The sequence below is a fragment of the Mustela lutreola genome, chromosome 9 (assembly GCF_030435805.1).
Source record: "Mustela lutreola isolate mMusLut2 chromosome 9, mMusLut2.pri, whole genome shotgun sequence".
NCBI classification, from domain to species: Eukaryota; Metazoa; Chordata; class Mammalia; order Carnivora; family Mustelidae; genus Mustela; species Mustela lutreola.
The window spans coordinates 31,653,857-31,673,938 of record NC_081298.1 but is presented as its reverse complement, the minus strand read 5'-3'; the positions used below and the strand labels follow the sequence as shown (position 1 = coordinate 31,673,938).

The 20,082-nt window shown below is 41.1% G+C and overlaps 1 protein-coding gene across 3 annotated transcripts in view; it reads right to left on the bottom strand.

Moving 5' to 3' along the window:
• Positions 1 to 8,101: 8,101 nt before the first annotated feature.
• The window catches only part of MCM8 (minichromosome maintenance 8 homologous recombination repair factor), a 47,060-nt gene continuing 35,079 nt past the window's right edge, over positions 8,102 to 20,082 (bottom strand). For 2 of the 3 annotated variants that reach the window (XM_059133911.1, XM_059133913.1), the window contains 3 exons: positions 18,971 to 19,047; positions 11,167 to 11,356; positions 8,102 to 8,409 (listed from right to left, as the gene is read on the bottom strand). In XM_059133911.1, coding sequence (XP_058989894.1) covers positions 8,317 to 8,409; positions 11,167 to 11,356; positions 18,971 to 19,047 — 360 coding nt within the window. In that variant the 3' untranslated portion in view covers positions 8,102 to 8,316. Of the gene's footprint in view, positions 8,410 to 11,166; positions 11,357 to 14,520; positions 16,228 to 18,970; positions 19,048 to 20,082 lie in introns of those variants that run through there. The other variant, XM_059133912.1, reaches the window with a different exon arrangement.

Genomic DNA, 20,082 nt, shown 5'->3' with positions numbered 1-20,082 from the left:
ATATGAGCACAAGGTAATTTTTTTTTCCTCCACAGAATCCTAAGCATTTTAGTTCATTTTAAAGGGGTCCATGTAGGGACACCTGGCTGGCTCAGTTGGTGGAGCAAGTGACTCTTTATTTTGGGGTCTTGAGCTCAAGCCCCACGTTGGGTGTAGAGATTGCATAAGAACAAATAAAGGAGTTCATGTAATTACTGAAAATGGAATGCAAATAGAATTTTTCAAGTGTTTTGTGTTTTGGGGGGCACTTGGGTGGCTCAGCCAGTTAAGCATCTGCCTTTAGCTCAGGTAATGATCTCAGGGTCCTGGGATCGAGCTCACACTGGGCTCCCTGCTCAGTGGGCAGTCTGCTTCCCCCTCTCCCTTTGCCCCTCCCCACCCACTCCTGCACTCTGTGTGTGTGCGCGTCTCTCTCTCTCATATAAATAAATAAAATCTTAAAAAAAGTGTTTCTGAATATGGTACGTATTCTTTAGCTATTAATTTTCTGCACATACTTCATAGTCCTTAAGAATTGAGCAGAGTTATTATTCATATTTTTATAAACCATGTCTCCGTGTAACTCAGCATTAATTTTTTTCCTGGTTAAATCAGGTTATTTAATAACCTTATTTCTGGTGCACAGGCTGATACATAGGATAAGAAGGGACAGAGCTGGGCAGCTCAGTACTGATAGCGTTAAAAATAGTTGTGTTTCTTGGCAAAATTGCAGTTAGACTAGGCCCCTTCGGACATTATGAACAAAGTACAGGGCTAGATCTCTTTTGGAAGAGATCACTGCTTTCTTATTAAAATGCATATTTTACCCAGTAAAACTAGATATTACCAAAGTAAGGTCAACTTGTGCAGATGTCAACCAGAGTTTGGGATGGATTTTCTGGTACTAAAGCCAACCCTCTCTTCTGTTCTTTTCAATTCCAATCCCATTTCCCAGGAGGCAAATTAGCCTAAATGTATTCTTTCCCTTTTCCCACAAATACTTAGAAAACTGTTGTATACCAGTCATGTCCTAGATTCTAGGTAACCTGCACACGTCTTACACAGAGTCATCTGTGTAAATAGATGATTACACAATCATGTAAGTGCAAACTTACATGATTGCACACTATCTAGACTCCAGCCCCTAAAAGGTAAAAAAAAAAAAAATGTCTTCCAAGGAATGTTTTCCAGATCTCCTATAGAATCTGGTAAAAGCTATAAAACATCTGCAACACAAATTTTGTGTAAAATTTAAAGGATTCCTGTCACCCAGGAGACCCACTCACCAACCCTAAGGTAAGAACCACTAGGCAGTGCTCACTCGATCCTCTGAGCTCCGAGTTCAGGTGGTCTTATGAACTGTTTGCCGTGTTCCCAGGAGTCAGGTCTTGTGCTTGGTCTCTGCAGCCCCTAATCTCATATATTAGGTGGAGAAAACACAGGGCTGTCACCTCAGCTTTTCTTTTAGAGCCATTGATTTAGCAACCCAGAGGGGCACCTGGGTGGCTCAGTCGTTAAGCATCTGCCGAGGTTCTGGGATCAAGCCCCACATTAGGCTTCCTGCTTGGCTGGGAAGCCTGCTTCTCCTCTCCTACTCCCCCCTGTCGTGTTCCCTCTCTTGCTGTCTCTGTTTCTGTCAAATAAATAAAATCTTAAAAACAACAAAACAAAATTTAGCAACCCAGAAATTCTCCCTTTTTATTCTTGGCCTTGGTGAAGGCATGTGACCTTTCTCTGAGAACTGCCCGAGAGGCATCTGGTCCCTTTCAAGAACCTCTAGTCTTCCTGCTGTTTAGGTAACCTCTGATGGCACAGAACTACAGCCAAAGGGCGGGGGGGGGGGGGGGGGGGAGGTGGGAAAGCGGCATCTCATGGTATCATAGGGGAGGTGTCAATAACAAAATATTTAAAAAGCCTGGGTGGCTCAGTGGGTTGAACCTTCAGCTCGGGTCATGATCTTAGGGTCCTGGGGTCAAGCCCCGCATTGGGCTCTCTGCTCAGCAGGGAGCCTGCTTCCCCCTCTCTCTCTCTGCCTTCCTCTCTTCCTGCTTGTAATCGCTCTCTGTCAAATAAATAAATAAAATCTTTAAAAAAAAATGTTAAAAACTTCCACAACTGAAATTTTAGCTGAGATTTTTTTTCACTGAGCAATTATTCAACATTCAGAGAGCAGGAGACAACAGAATGACATGACTTGCCTTTTTTTTTTTTTCTCTAGCAGGTTTTCAGCGTCATGACTACATTTTGGCCGCTACTGTTAGAATACCACGTACAAAATGTATTAGTGTCCTGTTGCTACTTGCAATACATTGCCACACGCTTAGTGCCTTCACACAAATTTATGACCTTAGAGCTCTGTAGGTCAGAGTTTGATGCGGGTCTCCCTGGGCTTTAAACGTCAAGGCACTGACAGGGCTGTGATCCTCTCTAGGGGGTTGTTTCCTTGCCTTTTCCAGATTCCAGAGCCCACCCACATTCCTTGTCTGATGCCTCCGCCCTCTGTCGGAAAAGCCAACGTGTTGCATCTGTTGTGTCTTTCCTGCAGTCTTCCTCTCACTGACGCTGTCATTTTGCCTCCCTCTGACACTTTCAAGGTTACGTCTGATAATATCAGGCCTGTCTCCCAATTTTAGGGTCAGCTAACTAGCAACCTTAATTTTCCTTTGCCATGTAAGCCAACATAGTCATAGGTTCTGGGGACTAGAACCTGAGGATGATCGAAGCTGTATCTACACATGATAACTAATTCCACCATGGAGAAAAGCTGATGATGGAAATCAAATAGGTACACTCTACCTTTCCATCCCCAGGCCGACTTCCTAGAGCAAACTTAATACATCTTGTCTGTTTTTAGTTCTGATGGTTACCTCCATAACTTTAAATAAAGCCAGGGGGCGCCTGGGTGGCTCAGTGGTTTAGGCCTTGGCCTTCGGCTTGGGATCAAGACCCACATCGGGCTCTCTGCTCAGCAGGGAGCCTGCTTCCCCCCTCTCTCTGCCCGCCTCTCTGCCTACTTGTGATCTCTCTCTGTCTATCAAATAAATAAATAAATAAATAAAGCCAGTATGCAGTTTGTGTGAATTAATATTGCCTTCTAATCATAAGTATTGTGTAATGATCTTGGTGGAATGCTTTGGATAAGGATGAATCCATGAGGGCTTAGTTGCTGGAAACAGAAACGACGGTAGCCACAGTAAGGAGGATTGCACAGTGGAATTGGGTGCTTGTCATATTGTTGGAAGGGTGGAGGCGTGGGCACTCTGTGCTGGGTCTCCAGAGCTGACTCCCAGGAAAAGGTTGAAGGTCTGGCTTGCTGCAGGAGCCACTAACCCCATGACAGTGAGGAAGGTGGAGAGTGGGGACTGCTGCCATCACCCCACAGCTGCTTCGCAACTACTGCTAGGATTCTGGTGCAGAGAAATTAAATGTCTCGACTGCATATGCCATGTTGGAGGAAGATGGCTCTCTCCTGCTTCCACCTTCCAAATCCCACACAGGACGTCTCATCAGTGCAAGCCAGCTCTCACTCAGAACGCTAGCTGCAAAAGGAGTGTGGAAATGTCAAGTTTCTTTGCTTCCTAGTCTCTGTGTGATAGGAAAGCCTACCAGGAGGTAGGAATGAAGGTTGGATATCAAATCGCTGTATTCACGACCTTCACCTCTTTGGCTCGGCAATATGCATATACAAAATTCTACCCATTCATAACCTTCTGTATAACAATAACAACTATAATACATTAATGCAAGAACTCTTTTTCACTCCTTTATAAAAGGAGAGTTATTCACACAGGCCCATCACTGACTATGTGGTACACGTTCCTCTTCTGTTTCAGCTGCATTCTCATCTTGATAACCTCTATCCTTAGGACTAAATTGTCAAATTAATTATCACCAATCCATTTAAAACACTAGAGAAAAATAAGAGGGGAAGGTAAATTGGTTAATGTACAGTGCAGAGCTCTCCCCAACTAGTCATGAAGGCCATGAGGTTGTTGTTAATGTTTAGAACTATCTTCCTCCATTCCCATTCCTTACTCCCTTTTTGCTCAGTCAGCATCTCAGCTGCTCTGAATTCTTTACCTTGTGGAGTGACACAAAGCTTCATTCCTGAGGAGTTTGAGCCTACAGAGATCTTACCTGTAGCCTTCCATCATCCCTTATTGGTGGATGTGAATATAGTAGGAGCTTCCCCAGAAGATTCTGAGATTCAGAAATGTCCCCCACGCCCCATTTAGAGGAGTGACTCAGTTTCCCCCTCATTCTCAGGTAAACCCATTAATCCTCTGTTTTCTACTTCTGTCTCAACTTCCAGTTCAGTGGGCCCATTGCTGTGTCCTCTGACAGACGTATTCCTCCTTCAGATAGTAAAACCTCTAGCTAGGAAAGCCCAATTTTTTGAGGATGCAAAACAAAAACTTTATGAATGGTCATTAGAAGTAACAGTAAAACTATTCTAAAATTTGTACCTTGGTTCCTAGGCCCGTGTCTTCTGGCTGTGGGAGAAACAGAACCATAAAGTGGGCACTAGCTTGAAGAAGTTCACATAGGATGGTACCCCAGACTTGCAAGGTATTGTCACCTAGCTGGTACCGTAACTGAATCTTCATGGTCCATTCCAATGTTCCGTAAGGCCAGATGCTTTGGGGCATCTGCTATAGAGACCGGAGACTTAACAGTGATGATAATAGTAAAAAATTCCTATCCCTTTGGAGCTTACATTATAGCCAGACTAAAGAAACATAAAAAAAAAAAAAAATAAACTACATAGTGTATTAGATTGTATTGATTGTTACAGGAAGGAAGGTAGGGTTGGTGGGGGAGGGGGCAGAGTGCAGTTTTAAACAGTGTCTAGGAAAGATGGCACCACTAAGGTAACATTTGACCCTGATGAGTTGGGAGGATGAGCCATGTGGCTCTCTGGTGGAAAGCATATTGGATGGTAGCAACAGCATGTGCAAAAGCCCTCAGATAGGAAATGTGCCCAGGATGTTCTAGAACCAGCAGAGACCATCATGACAAGCAGACTGAGTGAGGAACAGGGGAGAAGTGGGAATCAAGGCGAGAGTGTGAACATGGGGTAAGATGTGAAAGGTGTTGTTCTGTTCAGTAGCTACTCCCCATAGCTCCACCACTCCACTCTAATCTACAGTGGTATTCTGAGTTTCCCAGGATTAGAGTTAGCTTGCAGATAATACATGACATTTATTTAGGTATATCTTGCTTACAACAGTTTGTGAACCCATCTGAAAATCTTTTTGTTTCAATAGATGAGTCTATTTGCATTTATTAATGTGACATACTTAGGTTTAAGTTAACATCATGATTATGTTAGGCTCTTATTTTAAATACTTTTCATGAGGGGCGCCTGGGTGGCAGTGGGTTTAAAGCCTCTGCCTTCAGCTCAGGTCATGATCCTAGGGTCCTGGGATTGAGCCCCGCATCACATTGGGCTCTCTGTTCAGCGGGGAGCCTGCTTCCCTTCCTCTCTCTGCCTGCCTCTCTGACTACTTGTGATCTGTCAAATAAATAAAATCTTAAAAAGAAAAAAAATTTCATGATGTAATGTTTTTTGCTGCTTTTCTTCTAAAATTTGTACCTGAGATTTGTTTTAATCAGGTATGAGTTGACAGACAAGAGACAACCACTTTTGGAAAGCATTAATTACATTTACTAAGAGAAGGGGGCATACCATGTCACAAAGGGCCACATGGGGAAGCACCCAGGTTGGTCAGGAGACAAAAGTGAGGGGAACCCTAGGCCTTTATTGCTATAGTTGTGGGAAGTTTTTAGGTGGGGATGTCCTTTACTGGGGAGGAAGTGAAACTCAAGTGTTGGGGTTTGTGGTTGGAGGCTGTTAGTTGCAAAAGCTGCGATCACAGAGATGTAAACAATTTTGGCTGCCAGTTTGGCCTTGTGATTAACTGAAACAAAATAAACAATACAAGATGGAAGAAAACCAGATTCTTCTGATAATTTATTATTTTTTCCCCTATAACTTTCTCCCTATCATAGTTCTCACCTTTGACTTTTTAAACAGTATTTATTTTCTTCTTCTTTGAACAATACAATGTGTATATTTATATGGCTATATATACTATATATTCTAGAACATAGCATAGGCTATGTACTACAACCGCTCTTCATCAATTTCTGTACTCCAGCAAGCTCTTCATCAATTTCTGTACTCCAGCAAGATCCTGAGAAGCTGCTGCTGCTCACCTATATGCCATATCTACACTACTGAAAACGGTTTTTTTTTTTTTTTTAACCCCAAAAGGTGTGTAAAGTACATTTTAAGAAATATGCTTTGTTGGGTTTCTTCTACAGTATTCACCACCAGGCACCATCTCAGCCTCTTCCCCTTGGAAGGCTGTCTGGGTCATCCTGATAGCTTTTGGCAGCTTTTCCTAGTGTGTTGGGGTTTGGGGATTAGTTGTCTTCTAGTTCACAGAAGATGGACTATATATTTTTATTTTTCAGTTTCCTTTTTGTTGTGAGCAACTTCACAGGAGAGAAAGGGGAGAATGCCTCCATCTCTTGCTAGAAACCTCTTGTATTCTCTTGAAAATTTTCATATTCTTAAATCAAGTTGCTTACCTACTTTGGTTAAGTTCTGTGTCCTCATTTATAAGAGATATAATCACCCATATATGTGTATTGATTCATGGTGTATGTATCAGAATCTCTTTTACCTGTTGGGGCAGCGGTTACAGAATGAAGCAAAGACTTTGTCCTTACAAGGTGAGATGAGAGATGTGGTTTGGTCCAGAATAATGGAACTAGAAGTAATTAAAAGTGCTGAGTGAATTTTTTGATGGACTAATACAAGGGTAAGAGGAAAAAAAGAGTAAAGATAACACCAATATTTTTGGCATAAGAAACTACCAGGATAGCTATGAAACATAGTAAAATTTCAGAATACCTGGGAAAAGGGAAGACCCCAGTACCTTCTCAAGGTAAAAAAGATCACATGGCAAGAATAAAAACAATTAATGGCCTTACATTTCTAAACAGGAACACTGAAAACTAGAAATAATAGAGCAACACCTATTTTTAGTTTTACAAACTAAAACTTTATGCCCAAACTATCAATCCAGAGGGAAGGGTAGAATTTGCCTAATGAACTGTTCTCAGGGAGCTACTAGAAGATGGGTTCTACCAAAAGAAAAAGACATAAAAGTTAGGAAATGAGACAGAAAATGAGAAGTCCCAAAATGACAGTTATATAGTTCAAACTGGAAAATGCTAGAACCAGGAGAAATGTCCCCAAGAAATTAAAATAGACTATTTGATTTGTTTGCATCTTTTTTTTTTCTTTTTTTAAAAAAGATCTTATTTATTTGACAGAGATGGTAAGTAGGCAGAGAGGCAGGCAGAGAGAGAGGAAGAAGCAGGCTCCCTGCTGAGCAGAGAGCCCAATGTGGGGCTTGATCCCAGGACCCCAGGATCATGACCTGAGCTGAAGGCAGAGGCTTTAACCCACTGAAACACCCAGGCGCTTCTTGTTTACATGTTCTAAGAGGAGACATAGACTTGCAGTGGAGCCTCTGGGCCAAATTAGTGGTAGATACAGAGAAAGCTAAATGGTTGAAAAATTAATTATTAACTCTAAGGAAAACAAGTCTGGTACAAGAAAGGAAAAGAGTAATATTCAATAGTCGTAATAATGTTGAGGCTAAATGTAGATTTAACATAAGATCATGACTTATAACTAAATTCGAACGAAATGGGAAATTGTGTGCATGCAGAAGGGTTTAGAATAGCATTTTCACTTTCTGTGTAGTAAGTAAGTTAATGAGGTTGCTTGGTTTTTTAATATAAGCGTTGTACAGCTACTGACTTAAAACAGGTACATATTTAACTTGGGTAATAGAACATATCATTTAAAATTTTTTTCAGTAGCTAAGATGTTAAGTTAAATATGTCAAATAAAATATTTCTAATTTGTTTTGGAAAGTTGGTTTCAATTTATTTCTGAAAGATATTCAGTATTTGTATGTCAGAACTATTTAAACTTTAAGATGTAACTTTGCAAATACTTACCCAGATGGAACACTTAATATAAAAAAAAAAAAACTATGAAATATTTCTAAGAATAAAAGAGGTCAAAAATAAAACTACATATCATTTAAAAATATAACAATTTATTTTTAATCTTTCAGAAAAGCTGTAAAAAAATAAGCACCTGACTTTGTTACTTTTTAAATTAACACTCTTTTCCTATTACTTTTAGCATGTCATTTTCTAGAGAACGGTATTTTTTTTTAACATATTCTTTATTACTGAGATGGTTTTAAACTGCTAATAATCCCTGGAGGTGCTGGTTTGGTAGTCCTTTTACATAGTTTGAAGCTGGTAAACCTTTGGGCCTTTTTTTAAGAGGTAACCTTGGTCATTTAGTGATCCAATAAAATTTTCAAAATCAGCAACCTGGAATAAAATATAAAAAAACAGCCTATTAAGTAATATGCAAAAATATGATTTATAAAACGAATCTCTCAGATATATACAAATCTCAAGTTTCTTGGGCAAATAAATTTATTTTTATTTCCTCAGAGAAAACTGCTTACATATGAGCTTTCAATTCTATTATGAGATTCTATTCTAATTAATTAGCTAAGCCAATAAAAAATAAAAACACCAGGATCCAAAGTATTTTTAAGATTTTATTTATTTATTTGAGAGAGATAGCACAAGCTGGGGGAGAGACAGAGAGAGAGGGGGAAGCAGGCTGCCCGCTGAGCAGGGAGCCCAATACAGGACTCGATCCCAGGACCGTGGGATCATGACCTGAGCAGAGGCAGATGCTTAGCTGACTGAGCCACCCAGGCACCCCCAGAGTATTTTTTATTTTTGTTTTAGATTAGCTTCAAAACAAAAATTAGACTAGTTTCAATTCTGAAATCAAGTGGGCAATTTTCTGTGTAAACTTTTGTGTGCTTACATCCATTTTCACTAAAACTTTTAAGTACATAGAGCAGGTGGAATATGTCTATTTAACAAATGAGGAAACTGAGATTCAAAGATGTTAAGATGGGGGCGCCTGGGTGGCTCAGTGGGTTAAGCCTCTGCCTTCAGCTCAGGTCATGATCCCAGGGTCCTGGGATCGAGCCCCGCATCGGGCTCTCTGCTCAGCAGAAAGCCTGCCTCCACCTCTCTCTCTGCCTGCCTCTCTGCCTACTTGTGATCTCTGTCAAATAAATAACAAAAACAAACAAACAAAAACAAAGATGTTAAGATGACTTGCCCACCTGGGACGGTCAGAGAAATATGGAAAGTGAGCCATGTTTCTCCCAATTGTCAAGATACTGAAAAAGAGGTAAGTGTGTGTTTTAGATAACTTTTTTAAAAAGCTCTGAGCAGCTCATTTCATAGCTTAAATAAAGAAAATAAGCTTAGGGTGCCTGGGTGGCTCAGTGGGTTAAGCCGCTGCCTTCGGCTCAGGTCATGATCTCAGGGTCCTGGGATTGAGTCCCGCATCGGGCTCTCTGCTCAGCAGGGAGCCTGCTTCCTCCTCTCTCTCTCTCTGCCTGCCTCTCTGCCTACTCGTGATCTGTCTGTCAAATAAATAAATAAAATCTTTAAAAAAAAAAAAAAAAAAAGAAAATAAGCTTATATTTTGAAATTCTCCAAAAAATCCTATTCCATTCTTTTCATCCAAATATTATTTTTTTCAATCTCCATTTAATTTTTTAAATTTTAATTCTAGAAATAGTTAATAGTGTTATATCCATGTCAGGGGTACAGTAGAGTGATTCAGCAATTCCACATATTATTTAGTCCTCTCATAATAAGTGTACTTTAAAAAAAGGATTTATTTTTATTTTTTTCTAAAGATTTACTTATTTATTTGAGAGAGAGAATGCACCTGTAATTGAGCACATACGGGAGTGGGAGGGACAGAGGGAAAGGGGGAGACAATCATTTTTTTTTTTTTAAAGATTTTATTTATTTATTTATTTGACAGAGAAGAGAGAGACAGTGAGAGAGGGAATGCAAACAGGGGAAGTGGGAGAGGGAGAAACAGGCTTCCAGCGGAGCAGGGAGCCCAATGTGGGACTCGATCCCAGAACTCTGGGATCGCGACCTGAGCTGAAGGCAGACACTTAACGACTGAGCCACCTAGGTGCCCCAGGAGACAGAATCTTAAGCAGACTTCCTGCTGAGTGCAGAGCTAAACTTGGGGCTCAGTCTGAACACCCTGAGACCATGGCCTGTGCCAAATCAAGAGTCACATGCTTAACTGACTGAGCCACCCAGGTGCTCCTAAAGATTTTTATTTTTAGGTAATCTCTACAACTAAGTGTGGGGCTTGAACTTGCAACCCTGAGATCAAGAGTTGCATCCTCCACTGACTGAGCCAGCCAGGTATACCTGGTAACGTGTACTTTTAATCCCCTTCACCTATTTTACCCATCCCCTCCCCCTACCTCCCCTCTGGTAACCATCTGTTCTTTACAGTTAGGAGTCTGTTTTTGGTTTGTCTTTCCTTCTCTTTTTTTGTTTGTTTCTTAAATCCACATGAGTGAAATCATATGGTATTTGTCTTTCTCTGACTTATTTCACTTAGCATTATACTGTCTAGCTCCATCCATGTTGCACATGGCAAATGTCATCTTTTTAATGGCTGAGTAGTATTCCAGTGTGTGTGTGTATACACATACTGTTTCTTCTTTATCCATTCATCTATAGATGGACACTTAGGTTGCTTCCATAATTTGGCTACTGTAAATAATGCTGTAATAAATATAGGGGTGCACATATCACTCTCAATTAGTGTTTTTATATTTTTTGGATAAGTGCACAGTAGTGTGATTGTTGGATCATAGCATAATTCTATTTCTAATTTTTGGGGGTAATTTTGTACTGTTTTCCATAGTCATCCAAATCCTTTGAAAAAAATTTTTTTTAAAGATTTTATTTATTTATTTCACAGAGAGAGATCACAAATAGGCAGAGGCAGGCAGAGAGAGAGGAGGAAGGAGGCTCCCTGCCGAGCAGAGAGCCCGATGCGGAGCTTAATCCCAGGACCCCGAGACCATGACCTGAGCTGAAGGCAGAGGCATACCCACTGAGCCACCAAATCTTTTGAAATTTAAAAGCTCAGGCGCCCCAAATCTTTTGAAATTTAAAAGACCTCATGAGATTGTCATAAAAAAGATGTATTAAGCATTTGGTTTACCATACCTGAATGTTTAGTTCTTTGGCAATCTGCCGAAGTTGTTGAAACTGAAATAAGTTATTGTAAGTTCTTTCAGCAATGTTGTTGAGAGCAGAAATAAATCTTTTTGCTGTTGACCTGTTGCTCATTCCAGAACCGTGCTGAGATCGCTCAAAATCTAGGTTTCCAAATTCATCAGAATAAGTTCCTAGCATACTTAGTGAGAGGAGAGAAAAACAAAGTTACACAATGTGGCATGGCTACAAAATTTTTTGTCTCAGGTTATAAGAAGAAAAATGTGTACATAACCATGAGGCTCATGTAGCAAAAATTTAAACATGTACTGACTGAATGGCCACCATGAAATTCACTATGGTTTGAACTATGTGGAGATAAAGACATTTTTAGACTATATAGTTACCACTTTTAAGAAACTTGTACATTTGAGAAGAGAAAAGCTTAAGAATACAAAGTTGATAAACTGTGATATAAATACCTGGAACATTCTTTTTGATTCATGAAAAAAAGAAATTCTGAACATATTAAATTTAGGCTCTAGAGGATAAAGATATGTTCCCAGTTCCTAGGGAAGCATCTGACAAATGAAAGATGTTTAAAAATACCATGGGAATGAACTAGAAGGGTTCTGCAGACTTGCAGTCACGACAGAAATGAAAGGATCCACTAGTTCTCTGCTGCTTCCTCTTATTTTCACAGTATCATCAAAGAAAGACATATGTACTTTATAGTAGATTTTAGCCAGAAGTCTGAAAACACCAGAGATACATTTAGCCATCATCCGTAATCCAGTTCTGTGGCTGATTCCCTGCCTGTACAATGGAACTGACATGGCATACGGCAAAAAAATGTTATTTAAATCCAGAATTGGCTAATCAAATACAAATTGGTCACCTGCTAGGCAGTAGATCTGTAGTGGTGAATGAAACAGTTATAATTCCTGCCCTCAAGGAGCTTACAGCAATGAATTTACAGGGTTTCTAAAAACATAGCTTCATTTTGATCCCTGAACAATTAAGAGCCCACATGAAAGAAAAAGCTGTACAAATAGGAATGAATCTTCCAAATAAGACTGTAATAAATAATACATGTAATTTAATTAATGTAAATAAATATAATGAACTGATAAAATCTCTGTTCTGAGGTGACCAACCAATCTAGCAAAGGAGTCCCAGTCCCGGCCCCAGGGGCATTCCAGGTCTTCCCCTAGCCCCACTGGCCACAGCCACAAAAGTGGCACAGAAGTGAAAGTGTACAAAATAACCCCTTTGTTTGTGCTTGGGGTTAAGACCTTGTGAGATTACTCTCCTCTGAGCTTGCCGGTGTAAAATAAAGCTCTGATCCTCCAAGGTCTCTGAGTTTCACTTGATTTTTTGGCCAGGATCCAGTCCGTGTTCTGTAACATTTGGTTCCCTCACTGGGAAACCCAACCGCACTGGCCCATTGTTGCCACAAGTTTGGGGGCAATGGTGTGGCAGTGACGGAACAAGGGGTTGTAACGGAGAAAGCGCACCCTGCCTAATCTTTGGTAGTCTCCCACCTGGTCACCTTGGACCGGCCCCGCTCTGCTGTTCCTGCCAAACTCAAAAGAGACTTGTCAGGTGAGGACCTGGTCCTGCGGGCCATCAATGAGGTAGCTGTCCCCCTACAGTGGTCCCAAATCCATGCACACTCCTCCAGTATGTGGATGACCTCCTCCTTGCCAGTGACACAAAAGAAGACTGCACAAAAGGCACAAAGGCCCTCCACAGCTCCTGTCAAACTGGGGATACCTAACCTCATGGAAGAAGGCACACATCTGCCAACAACAGGTCCAATCTCTCAGTTTCCTCCTCACCAAAGAGAAGAGAGAACTAGGCCAGAGAAAAAGAAAGTCTTCATCAATTTGCCATAGCCCTAGAAAAAAAGGGGGGCCTACAAGAATTCCTGGGGGCTGCAGGAGTCTGCTGCATCTGGATTCCTGGGTTCTCAGCAATAAGAAGACCTCTCTATGATCTCTCAGGGGGACCAAATTGAGAACCTCCTGGCTGGACTGAGGAAGCAAAGGTTGCCTTCATAGAGATAAAGGCTTCCTTGAGGTGGGCTCCAGCCCTGCGCCTACCAAATAAGAAAAACCCTTCAATCTCTTTATACACAAAAAAGAATTTGGGGTACCTACCCAGACTGTTGGGCCCTGGCAGAGGCCAGCTGCATATCTGTCAAAGCAACTGGACTCTGTGGCAGCAGGATAGCCACCGTGCCTCAGGGTGCTAGCAGTCACAGTCCTACTCATTAAGGAGGCAGACAAGCTCACCCCAGGGTAAGAACTTAATGTCAAGGTTCCTCATACAGTTGCGACCCTCATGAACACACAGGGACACCGCCTCCTTTCCAACTCTCGGCTAACACAATACCAAGGGCTCCTCTGCAAGAATCCAAAACAGTAAGGACATTAAACCCAGCAACCTTTTTCCCCACGGAAGAAGGGGAACCAGACGATAACTGTTACAAAGTAACTGATAAAGTCTATGCAAGCTGTCCAGGCTTATAGGATCAAGCCATAAAAAATCCAGAGCTTGTGCTGTTCAGTGATGGCAGAAGTCTCCTACAAGAAGGTGCCCAGAAAGCAGATTATGCAGTGACCACAAGCACTGAAGTCTTAGATGCTAAGACATTACCAGCTGCACAGTCAGCCCCACAGGCGGAACTATACACCTTAGTCGGAGCCCTCACTTTCAATGAAGGCAAGTAGGTCAACATCCACACTGACTCTTGGTTCGTCTTTGCTACTGTGCATATACAGGGGGCCATCTACAAGGAGAGGGGCCTTCTAACTGCCGCAGGAAAAGCTATCAAAAACAAAGAAGAGATACTAAAACTCCTCGAAGCCATCTGGCTTCCAAGAGAAGTAGCAATCCTGCACTGTAAAAGACACCTGAAAGGAGACAACTCCATAGCACGGGGAAATCACCTGGCAGATGAGGCTGCCAAGACCACAGCCAGTAAGGACATGGCTGAGGGGGCCACCTGGACTAAAAAGAGTTGGTGGAGGATGCCAGATGGGCATGTCTTCATCTCAACAGCAACAGGAAGACATCTAGTCAAAAAATATCACAAACTCACCCACCTAGAAAAAACTGCTTTAGAAGCCCTCCAAAAAGTACTACTACATCAGCCAGCACTATGTCGAGCAGCCAGTGAGCAATGCATAACATGTGCTAAAAATAATGCTCGACCTGCACCGCAGCCCCCGCCTGCCAGGTGTCCTGGGATGGAAGTAACCCCTTTCAAAGATCTAGAAATAGACTTCACAAACGTGCAGCCAAGCAGTGGATTCACTAGCAGTGAATCCACTGGTAAAAATATACATATTCTCTGGATGGGTCAAAATCTTCCCGACCAGGATGGAGTGAAGCCGGGAAGTAGCCAAAGTCCTCTTGTGGAAGATCGTGCCCCAGTTCAGCCTGCCACTAACAATCCATAGTGACAGTGGGCCCACACTATAGCAGACATTGTACAGGTCTTAACCAAGTCTTTCAGCATCACCTGGAGTCTCCACACTGCCTACCAGCCCCAAAGCTCAGGGAAAACAGCAAATGAATCAACACCCTCAAGGGAACCTTAGCAAAGTTTTGTCAGGAGACTAGCCTTCCATAGCCAAATCTGCTACCCCCACTCCTACTTGCCTGCTGCACACCTGGGACTCTACATTACTCCCCTTTCAAATTAGCATATGGATGGCCTCCCCCATGCCTGGGGAGTCTTCCAGGAAACTTCCATCAAATTGGAGATTAAAACAAAACAAAACAAAACAAAATGAAACAAAACAAAGCAAACCCTTCAGGCCCTGGGACCACCTTAAATAATTATAAAGGCCCTGAGAGGGCCCCAACCTCCTTAGGGTCCCAAGTACACTCCTTCCAGGCAGTGTAGATCAAAGATGAAAAAAAGGACCCCCTCAAACTACAGTGGACAGGGTCTCACATTGTTGTTCTAACCACCCTTACTACCCTTAGGGTTTCTGGTATCACCCTATGGGTCCAACACTCCAGAATGAAAAAAAGCCCATCACTCCGATGAAGAGCCACACCAGTGGAAAGTCCAGTCAAACCCTACAGATCCGCTCTGGCTTCATCTCTGACGAGACCCCACCAAATAATGAACACCTGCTTGCTGTGGTCCCTCGCTCTCATCAGCATGATATTCCTCATCCTAGGGGCTGGACTCTATACTGTTGCCCCTTCTGACTGGACTTTCCCCCAGAGACTTGCCATTATTGTTGTTTACTGAGTAATCCTAGGGTGTTTTACTGCCCTTACTTGTCCACAGGTTTTACCTGCTATCCGGCTAGCCACAATGGCTCCCTCTAACTAAGGTTGTGGACCCACAACTGAGGTCTACTCCTAAGCACATTTCACCATAGTTTTCCTGACCCCAGTCAGTCCTGGTCTTCTGCTACGTGGTGTGCTGTTCCTCCTCACTGCCATTAGCTTGCCTGACCTGGCATTGGTGGGGGCGGGGGGGACCTCTCAACTCTCGCATTACCGTTACTAGCAAATGGTTCCCTTGGTTCAGTCCCCTCATCGGCCCCCTCCTTATGCTCCTCCTCACAGTAGCATTTGGTCCTTGTATTTTTAATGCCCTTACCAGGCTTATCACACATTGCCAAGATCAGACTCCAGCTGCTCCTTACTATTGCCCATAGATAATAAAAATGATGCCCTCTAAACCAGGCATTTAAAAGGGCATCAAAGGGGGGAATGATAAAATAAATCTGTGTTCTGAGGCGGCCGACCAATCCAGCAAGGGAATCCAAGTCCCGGCCCCAGAGCCATTCCAGGTTTTCCTCTAACCCCACCTAGCCCCACAGGCCACAGCCATAAGAGTGGCACAGATATGGAAGTAAAAGTGTATAAACTACCCCCTTTGATGGAAGTAAAAGTGTATAGACTACCCCCTTTGTTTGTGCTTGGGGCTCAGACCTAGAGAGATTACTCTCCTCTGAGCCTGCCAGCATAAAGTAAACCTTCATGATCCTTCAAGGTCTCTGAATGCTGCTTGATTTTTTTGTCCAGGATCCAGTCCCCATTCTGTAACAGAACAAGAGCTTATTTTTCATAAGATACTTTTCAAAAATGCTTTATGCTATTATGTTAATTATTAACAACTTATGTTCGCCTTAATTATATTTAACCACCATATCCTATCCCATTTAGCCCAACAATCCTCTGATTCAGGGACTATTCTTATTCCCATTTTACAGATGAAGAAGGAAAGTCTAGTAAGGTAAGTTATTTGCCAAAGGTTACAGAGCCAATGAGTGGATATGAATCTGAGCTATATGGGGTCAGATGTGAAGATTTATAAATATCTGAGCCACTTTCCTGAAAGAGAAAAAACTCAATTTTCTTTCATCTTTCAAGATGGCTCTATTCTCCCATACTTCCTAGTATATTTTTTAAAAAAGATTGATTGATTTGAGAGAGAGAGTGAGAAACAGCATGAGGGAGGAGAGGGTCAGAGGTAGAAGGAGGTTCCCTGTTGAGGCAGGAGCCCAATGCGAGACTCAGTCCCGGGACTCTGGGATCATGACCTGAGCCAAAGGCAGTCGCTTAACCAACTGAGCCACCCAAGAGTGCCCCCTTCTTAGTATATTTTTAATTTTAAAGAAAACTTATGTAAACTTTTACCCATAAACATTTAGTTTTTATAAAATAAATATAAATTTACAAGATTGCCATTATAATCAACTGTATCACAGTTTAGATATTTCTTATTTTGACTACTGCTTCCAAGTTAAAATGTAATTTTACAGGTTCAAAAACACATTAAGGGCAAACATTCAAAAACTCAAGAGAAAGAAACTCTGAAATGAGTTAATGACTGAAAAATGATTACTACAGTTAACTTTACTATCAATACAGTATATTTACTGAGGGCATACTGTGTGGTAGGTATGATTCTGGATCCTGGAAGTAAGTACAGCAGATAAAGTCTCTGCTCTTACAGAGTATAGACTAAGGTCAGAAAGTATGGAAAGTTTAATTCACAATCTAGTCTCAGTGTGTTTAACTGAGTCTTGAAATATACTATGGAAATAACAGCAGGTAATTCCAATCACTAGGAATCAGCCTATTCTCGTTATCTGAAAATTTTTATGAAAGCCAGTAAAGCATATTCAATTCACAGAAACAACCTGGTAATGTCACGTAGGTACTGTTTATAGTTAACAACGAGGTAACTTTTTTTGAAGCATAGAAGTAAACTGACAGCCTAAGGCTAATTCAGAGTTACCAGCAAGGCAGTTTTGAGAAGTAGAAACAAACATAAAGTTCTACAAGAAATGCCACAGAGTTCCTCTTGAATGGATAAGTACATGTAAACACTATCCAAGATGAAGATTCAGACATGCAAAACCAATAACAAATTAGTAATATACCATTTTTATCAAAAAGGTTGAAAGAATAATTTATCTTAAGTGTAATGCTCAGATATGAGAACAAATCAGACCAGTGGATTTATTGTGGAGAAATACCAGATGGCTGCTTGCGGCAATGTCTGGGGTCTGAGGCCTATGGAAACTAAATAAGGGTGAAGCTTCAAAAATAGAATGTTACTGGTAAAAGAAGGTGACAAGGTAGTCTGATCCCTGATTTGCTTGATAGCCAAAAGTCTATGAAGTAGAAGCACATGACACTGTTTTGCAGAGTCAGGCCAGAAGGCCCAAAGGGTGAGAGATCATTAAATGGAAAAGGAAATGTTAGCCCCACCCACACAGATGGAGAGTTTAAGAGCAAGATGCTCAGAAAGAATGTAAACAAAGAGGCAACTTTTTGTCATTAAACAAGAAGTCCCTACTGCTTGTCCTTGTTTTTAACTGGGGGAAAAAAGTTTAGAATCCAGATTTTCTGTAAGTTTGGTTAGATTCACTGACTTAGTTTTCTAGTGAGAAAAAAGGATCTCTGTTAGGGCAATCTCTAGGTTTCTTACTGGTCTGGTCTACCAGAAGTCAGGCAGACAACCGGTATTTGTTGGGCACTCTTCTATGTCATATGCTAGCACACCGAAACTCCGGTAGCACGTTGTAGGAGACAGTCTTGTAATTCGTAGACTACCTGGTTGCTTATAAATGGCAAATGGAGAGTCTCCAACACAATGAAGTCAACTGGAGAGGGAATGAAGCCAGCTTGGTAAAAAATTTCATCTACAAGATCCCTCAAAACCAGTACTGAATCATGTAAAAGAGAAAATGGACAGTGCAGGCACTGTGTAATACTAAACCGACGCACCAGACAAAAGATAATACGTTAGGAATTGGTTGAAAGGGTTAGTAGTCATTAAGTGCTGATGATTTTACCTATTATGACGTTGCTTTTGAGCATTCTCAAAATACGTATTCTTTAATTTATTTTAGAACTATGTGAATGTATTACCCATTCAAAAAAACACATTTTTAATATAAAGATTTACACAGATATTTTAAACCAAGAAAGTATAATTTGTTCAGAGAATCAAATGGGCTACATAAAAATAATTTAGCTTTGCCTAATTAAATATATAATTTGAGATGAAAAGATAACTGGTATTTCATTTAAAACAGCAGCTAATCGGGGCGCCTGGGTGGCTCAGTGGATTGGGCCGCTGCCTTCGGCTCGGGTCATGGTCTCAGCGTCCTGGGATCGAGCCCCGCATTGGGCTCTTTGCTCGGCGGGAGCCTGCTTCTCTCTCTCTCTCTCTGCCTGACTCTCCGCCTACTTGTGATCTCTCTCTCTGTCAAATAAATAAATAAATAAAATCTTAAAAAAAAAAAAAAAAAACAGCAGCTAATCTTACCTATATTTCATAACTTCAACTATATCCTCAGCATCTTCTTTGGTTGCTTCCTCTCTTAATTCCAACCTTGCTCGTGCCTTTGAAAGAAAACAAGCATTTTTACATAACAAAAGTATATTTACACTGAGCAGTTAGTATATCAAAGTTTATTTCATTTATTCATTTTGCACAAAAACTGATGGGGGGGACTAAAATATGAGAAGTCGGAATAAAATTATCTGAAAATTTGAGCATGAAAACAATCACTCGTTTAAAATCTGGATGAAAATCTGTTTGTATCTACTAACATATATCTTTCTAAGTGTTCATTTCAGAAAAACTGATTATGAAATACATGTGGTTTTTCCTTGCCTTTTACTTTCAGGAAATCATGCCTAACCAATCTGTTAAAACAACACAGAAGGATAATCTGATTTTAAATGCAAAAAGCCCAAACTCCAGCTAATTTTAATTGCCAGAGTTTCCTAGCATTCCGAATCTGTGAATAAATGTTACTGCTGTTAGAAAAATAGGTACTATCCTTATGGACCTGTCATGTATCAAATCAAATACTGACACATTCCATGTTTCTATATATTCAACTTAGAATCTCAGAATCCTTAATAAACCTAACCACTTGTCATACTCCAAGAGTCTAAAATGTCAATTAAAGGGGGGAAAAAAGAAAAATTGCATGGGAGGTGCTAGTCTCATGCCTAGAAAGAAGTGGCTATACTTTGATTGGTTATGAAAGAGATATGACCAAACATTTTTTTAAATGGTTGTGTGGAAGTTTTGTTGCCTTTTTTTTTTTTTTTAAAGATTTTATTTATTTATTTGACAGAGAGACAGCGAGAAAGGGAACATAAGCAGGGGGAGAGGGAAGAGGAGAAGCAGGCTTCTTGCTGAACAGCAAGCCTGACACGGGGCTTGATCCCAGGACACCGGGATCATGACCTGGACCAAATGCAGAAACTTAATGACTGAGCTGCCCAGGCGCCCTTGACCAAACATTTTTAAGAACTTTTATACATCCATTTCTAATGTCTTTTAGTTTGAAGAATAATTGAGTTAATTATATGCAGGAAATGGAGAGAAATCACATCACTTCTTCCCCTTGTTTTTAAGTTAAA